General features: G+C 45.6%; 1 protein-coding gene across 9 annotated transcripts in view; it reads left to right on the top strand.

The window, feature by feature from the left end:
• Window positions 1-17,018, top strand: part of BRIP1 (BRCA1 interacting helicase 1) — a 550,841-nt gene that overhangs the window by 441,339 nt on the left and 92,484 nt on the right. For all 9 annotated transcript variants that reach the window (XR_011026250.1, XM_068268746.1, XM_068268741.1 and 6 more), the window contains one exon: window positions 9,112-9,169. Coding sequence is in view for 8 of the 9 variants with exons in the window: in XM_068268746.1 (XP_068124847.1) it covers window positions 9,112-9,169 (58 nt within the window). In the remaining variant the exon portion in view is untranslated. The remainder of the gene's footprint in view (window positions 1-9,111; window positions 9,170-17,018) is intronic.

The raw sequence follows: 17,018 nt of genomic DNA, 5'->3' as shown, positions 1-17,018 counted from the left end.
CTGCCGCCGCGTTCACGCCAGTCAGTGTGGAGCGGTCAGCAAGGTGTTAAAGTGATCCCAAGCTGAAGCTCGGGATCAAAATTAGATACATACCGTATTTTTTTTAATATAAGATGCTCCGAACTATAAGACGCACCTAGGTTTAGAGGGTAAAAACCAGGGAAAAATATGTATACTAAACCTGGTGCATCCTTGGTCAAGGAGCATCTTGTAGATGTTCTCCTCCCAATTATTGTCCTCTTCCTTTCCCACTTGGTGTTCTCCTCCTGTCCCCCCTTGGTGTCCTCTTCCTGTCCCCCTCAGTGTCCTCCTACTGTTCTCAGTGTTTATCTACTCTTCCCTTCAATGTCCTTCTACTGTCTCCCTCAGTGTCCTCCTACTGTCCCCCTTGTGTCTTCCTCCTGTCCCCTTCGGTGTCCTGCTCATGTCCCCCTTGTGTTGTCACCTTGTGTTTTCCTCTTGTCCCCCAGTGTCCTCCTCCTGTCCCACAGTGTTCTCATGCTGTCCCCCAGTTTCTTCCTCCTGCCCCCGAGTGTCCTCTACCTGTCCCCCAGTGTCCTCTACCTTTCCACCAGTGTCCTCCACCTGTCCCCCAGTGCCCTCATTTGTGTCTGCCACCGTACCCCCTTGCTGTGCTGTAATAAGTGTCAGTAGCCGCTTGTATCACACAAGACCAAGTGTCCTCTTTCTTTCCCCAGTGTCCTCCTTTTGTGTCTGCCTCCGTGCCCCCTTTCTGCACCGTGTGTGCTGTAATTAGCAGCAGTAACCACTTGTATTACTCACAAGACCGAGCGTACCCACGGAGAACAGCAGCTTCTTGCTCAATCCTTCCCCCTATAGTTGGTCAGGTGCATAATGAAGTGACGAGGAAGTGCCAGCACTAGGAGGAAGGAGTGGGCGAGAGAGGAGCCGCTGTTCACTACGGGCCAGCTCGGTCTGGTGAGTGATACAAGCGGCTGCTGCCGCTAATTACAGGACACTGCGCGCGGCAAGGAGTCAGACACAAAGGAGGACACTGGGCACAGGAAGAGGACACTCGGTCTGGTGAGTGATACAAACAGCTACGGCCCCTTATTACAGTACTCACAGCACAGCAAGGGGGTACGGATGAGGACACAAAGGAGGATGTGGAGGCAGACACAGAGGGGGACATGGAGGCAGACCCAACTGCACTTAAGACACCAGGAATGCAGGTATTCCCCGACATGTGGCTGGTCGGCTATTCAGCATGCAATCTTAAGTCGGGAGCTCCCTGCATTCGGACTAAGATGCAGGGACTATTGAGGCTTATCTCTCTTCTCTGTTGTCCCAAGTTGCTGAGTGCGGCACCCTCTATATCGGGGCTTGCACAGCTCCTCTTCTTGAAGCGAGCCTTTCTGCGCATGCACAAAAGCTCAGAGGCGGAGTAGCGAGGGAAGCCTTAATAGGTTCCTGACGCTTCCCTCTCTTAAGGTAAGTATCTGATTTTGTACCCGACCTTCGGCTCAGGTACACTTTAATAAACTCCTGGCATGCTTTGGCTGTATGTTTTGGGTCATTGTCCATCTGTATCCAGGGCCGGATTTGTACATTTTGCCGCCCTAGGCCAACAGTTTACAACCGCCCCTCCCCCTCGTATGTACACGCACAATCCTCTATAATAATTCCCGTGTCTCTACGTCCGTGTGTGTGTTGCACAGACAGCCTTGACACAGGGAGCAGGACGGGCCAGGGGGCCAACGGCCATATGCTGTATGGCGGTGGCGGCGCTCACAGGGGAGGGGAGGAGAGGAGGCTCCAACACAGACCTAGAGCCCATTTTTAAACGGGCTTAGGTCTACTAGTGGTGTATAAATACATAATAATAATATGGTAGGACATTAGACTATGACGGTAGGATTAGATTGTGAGTTCCTCTGAGGACAGTCAGTGACATGACTATGTACTCTGTAATGTGCTGCAGAAGATGTCAGTGCTATATAAATACATAATAATAATATGGTAGGACATTAGACTATGACTATGGTAGGATTAGATTGTGAGCTCCTCTGCGGACAGTCAGTGACATGACTATGTACTCTGTAATGTGCTGCAGACATTGTTAGCACTATGTACATGCATTTTAATACTATGGTAAACGTTAGGGTAGGGATTAGATAGTGAGTTCCTGTAAGGGCAAAATAGAGAGAGGAAAGGGTAGAGAGATGAAGGAAGACTAGCCAGAGAGGAGGAAAGGATAGAGATGGGGAGGGAGGGAAAAGCAAGGGAGCTGGCCAAGATGGGAGAGGAAAAGAGAGAGAGAGAGGGAAGAAGATGGGGAAGAGAGGGTATAGATTGCCATATCCTCTCCTGGACACAACATGTAAGAAAAGTGAAAATAGTGCAGGAGGAAAGGAGATGTTTCACATGTCCCACTGGAGCGACTGTAAATGGGCAATAAATCTGGCAGGACAGGCTGAGACAAAGCATCCAGCAGCAGCAGCGGGCAAGTCTGCTTAACTTCAGTTTATTGCAAGTTGTTTGTTTGTTTACTTACAGGTCATTGCGATCTGTTTCATAATGACTTGTGCAGAGCTTCTGTTCTCGTGGCCTTGCCGATGTGACCGCTGGCCCCTCTGCCCGTTCCTCAGATGTCCGTAACATATTGTCCTGCTCGCCTCTTATTTACAGACCCCCTCACTACTACACTCACTGCAGACACAGATCATCAGCGTGGCGTCTCACAGTGATGAGAGTGTGAGCGATGCCCAGTGATGACAGCTGTATACAGGAAGTCATCAGTGCGCAGCGCTCATTCACTCAGCATTGTGATCTGATGATCTGCAGGTCTGTGTATGAAGAGCAGCAAGTGAGGGGGAAGCTCTGAAGGAGAGACAAACAGAGCAATATGTCACTGACATCATGGGGCGGGTAGACGGGCCAGCGGTCAGGAAGTTGCAGGAGAACACAACCAAAGCGCCACACACAAGTATTTATAAAACAGCTGATCTGCTTTCAGCTGAAGCCCCGCCCCAGCTCAAGCCCCGCCCTAGGCCAGTTCCTATGTGGCCTGCCCACAAATCCGGCCCTGTCTGTATCATGAAACGCCACCAAATCAGTTTAACTGCTTTTAGCTGGATTTGAGCAGACAGTATCAGTTGTTTTAATCAACTCAACAGGTGAAAAACCGCAGCTCTCTGCAGTTGGTTTGTGGACAGTTATGGCTAAGACAAAGGAGTATATAAAGGTACAGTAGTATACACTACCTAATTGTTATATTTGTCTGCTCCTAAAATGTTTATTTTTTTCACTTGTTAATTCTTTAGGCTTGCCATTGAATTCCCTAGGGGAAGGAGATTGCTTTGCTTTTATTCTGTTACAACTGTATAGCATTTTTATCAACTCAGAGATAACTAAACAGTGTTATATAGGATTTTGTAGGGAAGAGAGTGCAGAGACTTATTTTAACGTCATGAAGCTTCAACTGGTTAAAAAATACAAGATGTTCCGCACTGTGGAAAATCTCAGAGGATGTGTTTGGAAGCCAAAAGTGACACCTGTGCTGGCCAGGATGATAGTGGAAGAGGTGAAAAAGTATCCAAGGATCACCGCCAAGGCCATCCTGGTGAATCTGGGCTCTGCTGGTGGAAATGTCTCGAGGCAGACAATCCAACGGACACTGCTGACTGCTAAGTTCTCCAGATGCAGACCGAAGAGGATGCCACTTCTCCAGATAAGGCACACAAAAGCTTGTTTGGCCTTTGCAAATGCTCATCTGGACAAAGAAGATTTCTGGTCTTCTGTGTTATGGTCAGATGAAACAAAAAATGTATTGTTTGGTCACAATGAGGTTTCCTTCATTTGGTGTAATAAAAAAAGGAGAAGCCTTCAACCCAAAGAACACCATCCCCACTGTCAAACGTGGTGGTGGGAACCTAATGCTTTGGGGGTGTTTTTTAGCCAATGAACATTGGAACCTCATCACAGTAAACGGCACCATGAAAAAAGAGCAATACATGAGGATTCTTAATGACAACATCAGGCAGTCTGTAGAGAAACTTAGCCTTGGGCACCAGTGGACATTTCAGCATGACAATGACCCAAAACGCACAGCAAAAGTGGTGAAGAAATGGTTAGCATACAAAAATATTAACATTTTGGAGTGGCCCAGCCAGAGTCCTGACTTGAATCCAATTGAGAATCTGTGAAGGGAGCTAAAGATCATGGTGATGGCAAGAAGACTATCCTGAAGTATTTGGAGCTCATTGCTAAAGATGAATGGGCTAAAATACATGTGGAGACATGCAAAATTGGTCTGCAATTATAGGAAGCGTTTGATTGCTGTAATAGCCAATAAAGGCTATTCTGTTGATTATTGAGAAGGGTATGAATAATTTTGGACTGGACACTTTTTGCTCAAATGTAAATAAAAGCTGAGAAATGTTTTTTTCCCACAATAATGCGTCTAGTACATCGTCTTACTATCTTTTAAGAGACACCTATGTCATTTCCCTTCAAAAAATTACTTGCTGGTTGAATAGAAGTAACAAAGTCAAAATTTTCCAGGGGTATGAATAATTATGGGCAGCACTGTAGATGCTTCTGTCCTGTGTAACATCATCAATAAACACTAGTTTGCATACCCAAGCCTTCACACTGCCTCCACCATGTTTTACAGATGATGTGGTTTGCTTTGACTAATGAGCTTTTCCACATTTTCTCCATACTTGCCATCATTCAGCTAGAGGTTGATCTTGGTTTCATCTGTCCAAACAATGTTTTTCCAGCACGGTGGCAAAGTGGTTTGCGCTCTCGCTTTGCAGCGCTGGGTCCCCAGCTCGATTCCCAGCCATGGCACTATCTGCTCAGAGTTTCTATGTTCTCCCCATGTCTGTGTGGGTTTCTTTCAGGCACTCAGTTTTCTTCCTACATCCCAAAAATATCTATTATAACTGTGCTGGCTTTATTAGATGTTCTTAAAGAGACTCCGTAACAAAAATTGCATCCTGTTTTTTATCATCCTACAAGTTCCAAAAGCTATTCTAATGTGTTCTGGCTTACTGCAGCACGTTCTACTATCACCATCTCTGTAATAAATCAACTTATCTCTCTCTTGTCAGACTTGTCAGCCTGTGTCTGGAAGGCTGCCAAGTTCTTCAGTGTTGTGGTTCTGTGATGCATCTCCCCCCTCCAGGCCCCTCTCTGCACAATGCCTGTGTATTATTTAGATTAGGGCAGCTTCTCTCTTCTCTCTTATCTTTTACAAGCTGGATAAATCGTCCTCTGAGCTGGCTGGGCTTTCACATACTGAGGAATTACATACAGGCAGAGCTGTCTGCACTCTGCAGTAAGAAACAGCCTGACAGTTCAGTGGAAGATAGCTGCAGGGGGAAAGAAACACACAAATGATCTCTTGAGATTCAAAAGGAAGGGTGTATACAGCCTGCTTGTGTATGAATGTATTTTCTATGTGTGGACATACTGTACATCAACCTACTTCCTGTTTTGGTGGCCATTTTGTTTGTTTATAAACAAACTTTTTAAAACTGTTTTTAACCACTTTTAATGCGGCGAGGAGCGGCGAAATTGTGACAGAGGGTAATAGGAGATGTCCCCTAACGCACTGGTATGTTTACTTTTGTGCAATTTTAACAATACAGATTCTCTTTAAGTCCAATCTAGCCTTTCTATTTTTGAGGCTTATGAATTGCTTGCATCTTGCAGTGCACCCTCTGTGTTTACTTTCATGCAGTCTTCTCTTAACAATACACTTGGATATCGATACGCCTACCCCCTGGAGAGTGTTGTTCACTTGGTTGGCTGTTGTGAAGGGGTTTCTCTTCACCATGGAAATGATTCTGCAAACATCCACAACTATTGTCTTCCGTGGACTTTCAGGCCTTTTTGTGTTGCTGCTGAGTTTGTCAGTGCTTTCTTTCTCAGGTTGTACCAAACTGTAGGTTTTGCCACTCAGCAGCTTAAAGAGGAACTCCAGTGAACATTTTACTGTTGGCAGGTGATGTAGCTGCTGCATGGTTTTTGGCAGTTGGAAACAGCTGTAAACAGCTATTTCCCACAAAAGTTCGAACTTTTCTTGTGAGAGGGGTTACTTGTGGGAGGGGTTTCACCACAATATCAGTTATACAGCGCCCCCTGATGGTCTGTTTGTGAAAAGGAATAGATTTCTCATGTAAAAGGGGGTATCAGCTACTGATTGGGATAAAGTTCAATTTTTGGTCAGTTTCTCTTTAAGGATGGCTTCTTTCACCTGCATTGAAAGCTTCTTTGACCCGTATGTCACAGCAAAATCTGGCAAATGCAGACACCACACCTCAAATCAACTCCAGGCCTTTTTTAACTGCTTACCGTATTTGCCGCCGTATAAGACAATCTGGAATATAAGATTCACCTAGGTTTAGAGGGCAAAAAAAAAACAGGGGAAAAAAAACTAAATACGGTGTGTCCATATTCCAGGAGCGTCTTATCCTGGATAAGATGTCATCTCCACAAGTGCCGGTCACTAGAGCGAGAAGTGAAGACATCGGCGATCTCCAGGCAGCGTGGATGCAGTAAGACACGCTGGCTTGCACTACATTTAACAGGCACAGGGAGACACCGACAAGGGGTGGGACAAAGCGGCCACCCGGGACAGAAGGGGGGATGTTATACAGAGGAGCGGAGACACAGAATATCGGGCTGAACAGAGCGGCCACATGGGATAGAAGCAGGGACACATGATGCACTGGGAGCGGCACACCAAAGTACCAGACATGCGGCTAAGACTATGCAGGGAATGCCCGATGATGCGGCAGGTCGGCGGTTTGTAACGGCGGGCGATCGTTAGTCAGGGATTCCCTGCCTTTGCCGTATAAGACGCAGTGACTTTTTCTCCCCATTTTGGGGGAGAAAATGTGCGTCTTATACGGTGGAAAATACGGTAATTCATAATGACACAGTGGCAGATTAGCCCACACCTGTCCATGAAATAGCCTTTGAGTCAATTGTCCAATTACTTTTGAGCCCCTGAAATTAAGAGTTTGTGTTAAAAAATGCTTTAGTTGCCTCACGTTTTTATGCAATCGTTTTGTTCACCCCACAGCTTTAGGGCCCCTTCACACTAGGGGCGCTTTCCACCTATTTTCAAGCGCAGGCGATTTTTAAAATCGCCCACAAAACCCTTGTGCAATGATTCCCTGAGAGAGTTCACAGCTGAGCGGTTTATTTCCGATCCGCTCAGCAAAACGGTGCATGTACCATTTTTGGGGCATTTTTGCTATACTAGAAGGTATAGGAAAAAGGCTCACAAAATCGCTTTGTTTTTAACCTGCTGGGCGGGATGGACGAGCTCAGCTCGTCCATTACCGCCGGAGGCTGCTGCTCAGGCCCTGCTGGGCCAATTTTAATGAAATAAAAAGGAGCACACGCAGCCGGCACTTTGCCAGCCGCGTGTGCTACCTCGGCGGCGATCCGCCGCGTGCAGTGGCAAAAGAGGGTCCCCCCAGCCGCCCGAGCCCAGCACAGCCGGACCAAACAGTTCCGGCCAGCGCCAAGGGCTGGATCGGAGGCGGCTGACGTCAGGACGTCGGCTGACATCCATGACGTCACTCCGCTCATCGCCATGGCGACGAGGAAAGCATAACAAGAAGGGCTGCTCATTGCGGCCTTTCTTGTTACTTCTGATCGCCGGAGGCCCTCTAGTGGGCTTTCATGCAGCCAACTTTCAGTTGGCTGCATGCAATCGTTTTTTTTTTTTATTAAAAAAAAAACGTCCGGTCGGCAGCCTGGCGATCTTAATAGAACGCCAGGCTGGTTAATCAATGTATCACACACCTGTGTTAATTTTTTCCACACTTATAAAAAAAAAAATTGGATCCATAAATCAATAAATCTACCCTACACCATTACATTTTCATGAAAATTGATCAGAAAAATCCACTAATCTCGATAATCTTTCATAGGGAAAGAAACATGGGAAATTTAGTCACACTGAAACAAATAAAAAAAAAATAAAAAAACTTTACATATTTTGTACAATCAATTGTTTTTTATCACATTAGCATAAAATTGGATCATGCTATTGTATTATTTGTAGCCACCTGTGGTTTTTCCTTTTCTTTTCTTTTCTTTTTTTACTTGAACACAATCACATGTCAACATTTTTGGCTAGCATGAGACTACACAAAAAACAGTTCTTTATTACTGAATGAACTGCTCTGTTTAGTCTCCCACCTAAGGATTTTGATCTTGCTCTTTTTGGTATGGTCTCTCTCCGTCTCTCACTAATACTAGTACAATCATTGTAATCTTGATCTGCCAAGGTAAGTAGAAATGTTGTTTAACCTCCCTGGTGTTCAATTTCCCCAAGATTTCTGTGCAAAAAGTAATCAAATTAATTTTCATAACCTTTTTTTTTCCTGTAACTTGCCAAAATGTGTCAAGCAAGGGTCTAGTATACAGTGCAGGAGAGTATTAATATGTATGCACGTCAATACTGTGCACAGCAAGTTTTGTATTGATATGTATAACCGTCAATACTGCTAGGGAGGTTAAGGCTGCTTTCACATTAGGACGTTACAGGCGCACGTTACAGCAGCCTGTAACGCAGCTCAACTGACAGCAATGACAAATGAATGGGCTGTTCACAGTGCCCATGTTGCGTTGGAGTATAACGCAGCACGGTAAATGAAAGGGCAGCGTGCTGTGCGTTATACTCGTATGTGGCTGCATTCGGATGTTTGCACATGCTCAGTACTGTTTGTTTGTTTTTTAATTTGACACATGCGCCACTTTCGTTCGATAGTATGCGTCAAAAAGTACGCATCACATACGCATGAAGAGACGCATAACATGGCTCTATATAACGTCCAACTTCAAAGCTAACATGCGTTGCGTTAGGGGCACGTTATGCGACCTTAATGTCGCATCTAACGCAACGTCTTGGTGTGAAAGAGCCCTAAAGGCAAGAATGTACCATTCTCCAACAATATAACAAGGTGGTGTGTTAGCACAACAAAATGAATCTTATTAAGCACAACCTAAAATGATTTTCTTCTTTGATTGCAGGCATACCTTTTAAATTATTTAGTAATCAGTAAATACTAAAGACACATTTTTTAAATCAAACCTAATAGTTTTATGTTTGTCACTTCAAAGGTCTTAAAGTTCTAAGAATGAACAAAAGGAGGGGAAATCAGAGAGATACATGCAAAAGGTACTTTTGACACACTTCCTCAAATTCTGTTTGGTTTAAGAAAATATGCTTTTGATGATTTAGATATTAAAAGACAGTGTAAGATTAATAATGCTTAACACATATTAAAGGGTAGGGATGCGTGAAACTGCTGAATTTTTATATAAAATTCAAGGTTTTGATAAAGGGAATGTGAACTAGTGCAACATTTGCAGTCTTTTACTTACCTGGGGCTTCTTACAGTCCCACACAATCCATGAGGCCCCTCGGCATCCTCTGTATCACCCCCCCCCCACACACACACACACACACACGCACTTCCGCTGGTGGCTCCTTTACATGTACGATTTGAACGACAGTTGTGGTGACTATGCACGCGCTGCCCCATCCGCACACCATGAGCGATCACACTCCTGCAGCCGAGAGTGTTTTGTGCATGAGCTGTTTATGAAAGAGTGAGCAGCGCAAGTGCAGAATGCTCCCGTCGGCAGGAAGGCGATAGACAGGGCCAGGCATGTGTACTCGCCACGACTCTCATTCTGGACGTACATGTAAAGGAGCTGCCAGCAGCAAAACGGAGTGGACTCAGAGGACGCCAAGGGACATCATTGACTGTGGGGCTTATAAGAAGCCCCCCAGGTAAGTAAAGCACTGCAGAATTTGCACCAGTTCAGGTTCCCTTTAAAATGTAGTTATGTCACAAAATGTTTTACATTTTAAAAGGGTGTGAAGCCTCCCCCTTATAATCCATTAAAGAGAAACTCCAGTAAAATTAATGTAATAAAAAAGTGCTTCATTTTTACAATAATTATGTATAAATAATTTAGTCAGTGTTTGCCCACTGTAAAATATTTTAAATCCCTGATTTACATCCTGACATTTATTACATAGTGACATTTTTACTGTGGGCAGGTGATGTAGCTGCTGCATGCTGTTTTGGCAGTTGGAAACAGCTGTAAACAGCTATTTCCCACAATGCAGCAAGGTTCACAGACAGGAAACTGCCAAGAGTACTACTCAGGCAGGGGTCACACTTGTCGGCTTTCGTGCGCGTTTTCTGCACAGAAAAACTGTTTTCAACTGAGAACTCATGTTAATCAATGAGCTAGGTCACACTTGAATGCAGATTTCGCGCGCAGAAAACAAACTGACATCTTGCGCAATTTATCAGTTTTCTCTATAAATTACATTAGCTGCTGTAAGGCAGGGGACACACTTGTCTTTCAGTTTTCTGAAAAGTGTAGAAACTGAAAGACAAGTGTGACCCCTGCCTCAGTGTTTCTTGTGGGAGGTATCAGCTACTGATTGGGATAAAGTTAAATTCTTGGCCGGAGTTTCTCTTTAAAGAGGATGAGTGCCCAGAAGTCCTCATGAATGGAGGCAAACAAAAAATGTGCACAAACGCTTTATGTAACTGTGCATACTCAGTTCTATCCCACAGATACTGACAACTGATCCATTCATGGTGTACCAATTACATAGGCGCAGGGGAAAGATGATAAACGGCTTACCCTGCTCCTGCAAAAGTCCCGGCGGCATTAATTATTATTCCCCCTCCAGGTTGCCATAGTGGGGGAAAGAGGTAATTCGGCTTCCTGCTATTGCTGTCGGACGAATTACGGTGTTTTTGCAGTGATTTGGGCTCCGTCTTCTGACGGTGCCCAAATCGCTCATTGAGCGCTGCTGTAGCCGTAATTCCTATTACGGCCTATGGTGGCACCGGCTGCACCAAAATCTCCTGTGCTGTTTTTACAGTGCTCCCATTCAGGCTGCATAACGCATTACTATTTACTGAAATTCAAAATGTTCCAAAAAACTATATCTGAGTGAGCTACTCTCAGATATGAGGAAATGCAAATCATTTGTTTCTGTGCTAATCCCCTGACTCATTCAAATAGGTGACTTGGCCAATTGACTTTGCAAAGCGTGTGCAGCTGATAACATTTTAACCCTCTGGGCGATACAATTATATTGCCCAGGAGGTGGCGCAGCACTATTTTTAAAAAAATTTTATTTTTTAAATCATGTAGCGAGCCCAGGGCTCGCTACATGATAGCCGCAGCGCAGCAGCATCCCCCCACCCACTCCGATCACCTTCGGCGATCAGAGTAAGCAGGAAATCCCGTTCAGAACGGGATTTCCTGCTGGGCTTCCCCGGTCGCCATGGCGACGGGGCGGGATGACGTCACCGACGTCATGGACATCGTGACGTCAGAGGGAGTCCCGATCCACCCCTCAGCGCTGCCTGGCACTGATTGGCCAGGCTGCGCAAAGAGGAGGGGGGGCTGCGCGGCACGGCGGGTAGCGGCGGATCGGCGGCGAGCGGCAGCGATCGGAAGTTACACGCAGCTAGCAAAGTGCTAGCTGCGTGTAACAAAAAAAAAATTATGCAAATCGGCCCACCAGGACCTGAGAAATCCTCCTGCGCGATATACCCCGAGCTCAGCTCGGGATTATCGCTCAGGACGGTAAAGACAAAAACTTATTGACAAAAAAAGTTATAGGTTTAAGTTTGAACTGTTATTTAAGTTGAGTGCCTACTACTACACTATTACACTTTATGGATCTATCCTTTAAGGCCAATGTTTGCGTATATTTTTTGCATTGTGGTGGAGATGCGATGCTCTGGCCGCATCCCATCGCAACACAAAAAGTGACAAACATATGACCCTGTGGCAGTGTTCCGACAGGGTCCTATGCATAGCGCCTCCCCCCATTCAGTGACGTATGCCCTGCAAGGCAGAAAGTAAATCACTGAGATTCCTGTTGGACCGCGATCCCTTCAATTCAATTCCTTCACCCATTGGCTCCACAGACTTTCACTGCGTCACCGTGGAAGTCACATGGTAACGTGCTCCTGACTTTGAGTCAGCTCGGTAGCGATGCAGAAGTTTCTGGCAGGATGCAGCAAGTGTGCAAGGCCCCTTACACTTGCATTGCTGTTGCGTTACCCTGTGGTAAAACAGGGTAATGCAGCGCACGCTTGCAATGCAAGTGTATTAGGGGCCTTAGGGCAAAGTTAGATTTTGATAGTGCAATTGTTAGTGTAAGGCTTAGTTTAGTGATTTAATGGAGATGAAAGATGTCTCAGGTTCCATACTTGCCTGGGGCTTCCTTAAGCTCACTTAAGGCCGCTCGATCCCTCGCTGTCTCACCCCGGGTGGCTCCTGTCCCGCACTGGATGGCCTCATAGCCTGGCTGAGTTCCACTTCGTCACGCATGTGTGGCCCAGACGCGTGCGTGTCTGCGCAGTACACTCCCGGTGACAGGAGCACACGAGGCTGGGCCGCTCATGCGCGAAGAAGCGCAACTATCGGGCCGTCCACATGTAGTGATGAAGGAGATGCGGAGGATGGTCAACGATTGTTTCACCCATCAATGTAGGCCTTATCAGCACTGTTTAAAAAAAAAAAAAGCTCTTGCAGTGTGAACCTAGCCTCAATCTGGACCTGTTTGTATTCCAGTTTGCGAGAATACAGTGATAGGCTTATACAGATTTCCAGTTGGATCTTCTTGACTACGGGCAGCCATCTTTTATTTTCTGCTAATTGTCAAGGACTTAACCATACTGTGATGCTTAGTGAAAAGAAAAGTAAAGAATTAGCCATGCAAATAAAAGTGGCATTTGTGTCATTCCCAGGCAGAATTTAGTTTGTTCAGCTAATGTCTGGCGTCTCTAGCAGTGAAAAAAAGAAATCTTAGCTGAATAACTTTGTTTGGTTTAAGAGGTGTTGATTGTTCATGTGCCAGGTGCATCTTGTATTATTGGGAAATCAGCTGTCACTGGATTTACATACTTTTTACCAGTATTTCTGTGTTATCTAAACATAACATTCTTACTTCAGACAATCTTTATCCTGTCTATTCGGTCCAAGTAGCATTTTTTATTTCATTCTTGAATCCTTTTTCTTATGCTTTAATTAGGTTGTATTTAATTTATTCTATTGCCCAGTACATTAAAGAGAACCCGAGGTGGGAATTTATTATGCTAGTGGGGCACAGAGGCTGGTTGTGCACACTAACACCAGCCTCTGTTGCCCCATGGTGTGCCTCAAAGACACCCCTGCACGCCGCTATACCCCCGCAGTGCTGGTGACAATGTTTACCTAAGCGCTGTCTGTCAGCGCCGCTCCCCCGCCTCCTCCTTATCGACCCTACCCGCCTGTGTCCCTTCCCTCCCGCTGATTGGAGGGAAGTGACGCGGGCGGGTAGCGCCGATACGGAGAAGGCGGGGGAGCGGCGCTGACAGACAGCGCTTAGATAAACATTGTGCTGACGACTAGCTGCGTGTCGCCAGCACTGCGGGGGTATAGCGGCGCGCAGGGGGGTCTTTGAGGCACACCATGGGGCAACAGAGGCTGGTGTTAGTGTGCACAACCAGCCTCTGTGTCCCACTAACATAATAAATTCCCACCTTGGGTTCTCTTTAATACCAACTATATAATGTTCTTATACCTTCAACTAAATATAGTGCACTGACAAATATTTAAATATAAATGTAACCAAAAATATTAGCCTTTTAGTCTGCCTGCCCCATTGATTTAAGCATAATTGTTGCAACAAAACTACTGTGGCTTTTTTGCTTAGGTTTATGGTGGGTTGCTTGGAGTACCTTGGCTCGAATAAATGTTTAGGGTTTTTTTTTCAATTTTTCTTTTACCTAAAAAACATTTCATTTTGCCGGACCTGAATACGCACACTAAGCACCAAAACACAAAGGCCTCGATTCATAAAGCATTACCGCATGTATTATCGCCCAAGCGCTAAATTACCACATAGTATGTTGTTGATATTGGATTCATAAAATTTAACGCATGTTTTAAGCATGTTTTACCGCATGCGGTAATAGTGCGGTAATGAAAATGTTGTTTGTGTCGGTAAACTGAATGAAGTGTAGTCATGAAAAAAAAAAGAGAAAGAGCACAGAGTTAAATAATTTATAAGAATTATATATATAACTGCCCTCTTCTACCCAGCATGCACCCTTATATAGTTACATAGTTGTTTTGGTTGAAAAAAGACATACGTCCATCGAGTTCAACCTGTCATCAGGAAGTCAGAAGCAAACTACTGCACTCAGCAAATTATACCGACAGCTTTTTGAACCACACCGCACACTTACCGACTGCTATCGCAATCACCCTGCACTCGGAATTTTTTTTTTATGAATTCACTGCAAGAACCCTCATTTACCACTAACGGTACCGTATTTTTCAGACTATAAGATGCACTTTTTCTCCACCAAAAGGGAAAAAAGTCAGTGCGTCTTATAGTCCAAAGGTGTTCACAATAAGTGCCCCCTCTGTCCTCTTGCTGGCCTCGGTCTCTGGTGTCCTCAAGTTTCCCCTCTGGCCAGTGTCCCGTGTTCTCCTGCGTCTCACTGCCCCCCTCTGTCACATCTGCCCCTGTGTCCGTTGTCCCACTGTGTAGAGACCTGGGACCTCCATGCAGCCATTCAGCGGCTCGCTCGCTGGAGCCTCCAGACGCCGTGCATCCTGCTGTACATACCGGCCCCCTCTGTCCCATCAGTCCTTCTAGTAATTTTCTTTTCAGGTACCGCATCGTCCCGGGAGTAGAGACCGGGACCTTCGTGAAGCCATTCAATGCCTCCCTCACTGGAGCCTCCAGACGCTGACAGCCAATCAGATGGAGCTCTGCAAGTGAATCACTGCTGTGATTGGCCCAATGTCGGAGTCACGGTCCCGCCTCCGAGACCAGCGCCTCCAGTCAGAATGCTAGGCGGCTGTGATTGATTAGCAGCACACCCTCTGATTGGCAGCACGGCGTCTGGATGCCCCAGCGAGTGAACCGCTGAATGGCTGCATGGAGGTCTTTACACTCGGGACGCCGTGGTACTTGCAAAGTACATTACTAGGAGGACTGATAGGACAGAGGGGGCCGGTAAAGTACAGGGGGCTGCACGGCGTCTGGATGCCCCAGCGAGTGAGCCGCTGAATGGCTGCATGGAGGTCTTTACACTTGGGACGCCGCGGTACTTGCAAAGTACATTACTAGGAGGACTGATGGGACAGAGGAGGCTGGTAAAGTACAGGGGCAAGGCACTCAATGGCTGCAAGGCCACGGAGGTCCCGGGTCTCTACAACATTGTTTTGGCAGCGGTAAGTAAGAGGATACAGGCGGCTGAATGGACACAGGGGGCTGTTGACGTACAGGTGGACACCGAGCATGGCGGCAGATGGAGCTAGATTGATGACGGGGACAAACACACACAAGGTCTCAGTGGGCAGATGGGACAAAGGGGGCCAGTGAGGTACAGAGGGACACTGGGCACAGTGGCAGATAGAGATCACTGATCACAGAGACACACACACAAGGTCATAGGGGCAGATGGGACAGAGAGGGTTGGTGAGGCACAGGGGGACACCAGACACAGGGGCGCAGATGAGGATAGACTGATCTTAGGGGGACACGGGGACAGAGGGGACACATTAGGGAGCAGGGGACCAGTGAGACAAGAGGGCACAGGGGGGAAGATGGGACACAGGAGGGCAGATAGGACACTGAAGACACAAAGGGGCAGATGGGTCAGAGGGGCCGGTGAGACATAGGAGACACCGGTGAGACACAATAATTGGGGAGAACATGTACACGACGCTCCTGGACCATGGACGCACCAGGTTTAGTATATTTTTTCTTCTCAGGTTCTTGCCCTCTAAAACAAGGTGCGTCTTATAGTCCGAAGCGTCTTATAGTCCAAAAAATACGGTAATTTTCCGCCCTTCTCTTAACTACCGCACTCACTTTTATGAATCGAGGCCAATGATGGTGACAACTTTTACCCATGTTTGTGTGCTGTAGCACCATCAAATTAATATTATTATATATTTTTTTTCGGGGGGGGGGGGGGGGGGTAGGGGGGGGAGAGAGAAGCCAAAATAAATAATAAAAAAAAAAACTCCACATTTTTAATCAGGGATTAAATAACATATTACTTTTTTATACTTTGGCCCATATGCAATTTACTTTTTCTCCTGAGTTAATTTTCATATTCTCTTTAAAATTGCTTTTAAGCATTTTACTATTGAAAAAGTACTTGGTTGGTGAAAAAGTACTATCAAGTGTGAGTGTTGTTTTGCTTGCTGGTGGTTTAAAATGCATTTTATGACAATGGCCTCAATTCACTAAGATCATGCTGGAGATAATAAGGCAAGAGAAAACGTACCTCCACACAGTGAGAGAGTTATCTTATCTCTCCATTCCTTAAGTTACCTCCTCTGTAGTTAATTTACCTCCTCTGTAGTTATTTTCACACGCAGTTAATTAACAGCCTGTCTTTAACTCTGGAGTTATTTTAAGGATTGGAGAGTTAACTTAAAGACAGAAGAGTTAACTTTAGGTTTGCCTGAGGTAAAATGTTTCCTGAATACGACATGCCTTATCACCATGGTGATAACTATAGAAACGTTATTAAAGACAGGAGATAAGCTTAGTGAATTGAGGCCAATGTGTGAAAATATCACCTAGGAGAAATATCAGGAAAAAAAGTGAATTGCATATGGGCTGTTGCATGCTAAGTACTAAAAAATAGGTTTCCTATGTATGGTGATAAGATAAGAGGAGATAATTAGTTTATCAGATCCATTATGTATTATTAGGAGTCCATTGAAAAGGTCCTAAACCATAAGTGTTTCACCACTAAGGCCCCATTCACACTAGAGCGTTTTGCCGGCGATTTCGGCAAAACGCTCAAGCGATAACACTTTTTAAAGCGCTAGTGCTATAATACCCTATGGGGCCGTTCTTACTTGGGCGATTTGCATTAATCACCGGCGATTAACGCAAATCGCCAAACGCAAACGTGTAGCCTGCACCATTTCAGTGCTATAGAAGCTATAGAATCACTGGCGTT

Source organism: Hyperolius riggenbachi, chromosome 2, assembly GCF_040937935.1.
Source record: "Hyperolius riggenbachi isolate aHypRig1 chromosome 2, aHypRig1.pri, whole genome shotgun sequence".
Classification (NCBI taxonomy): domain Eukaryota; kingdom Metazoa; phylum Chordata; class Amphibia; order Anura; family Hyperoliidae; genus Hyperolius; species Hyperolius riggenbachi.
The sequence above is the reverse complement of the archived record's forward strand: the minus strand, read 5'-3'. Positions and strand labels throughout refer to the sequence as shown.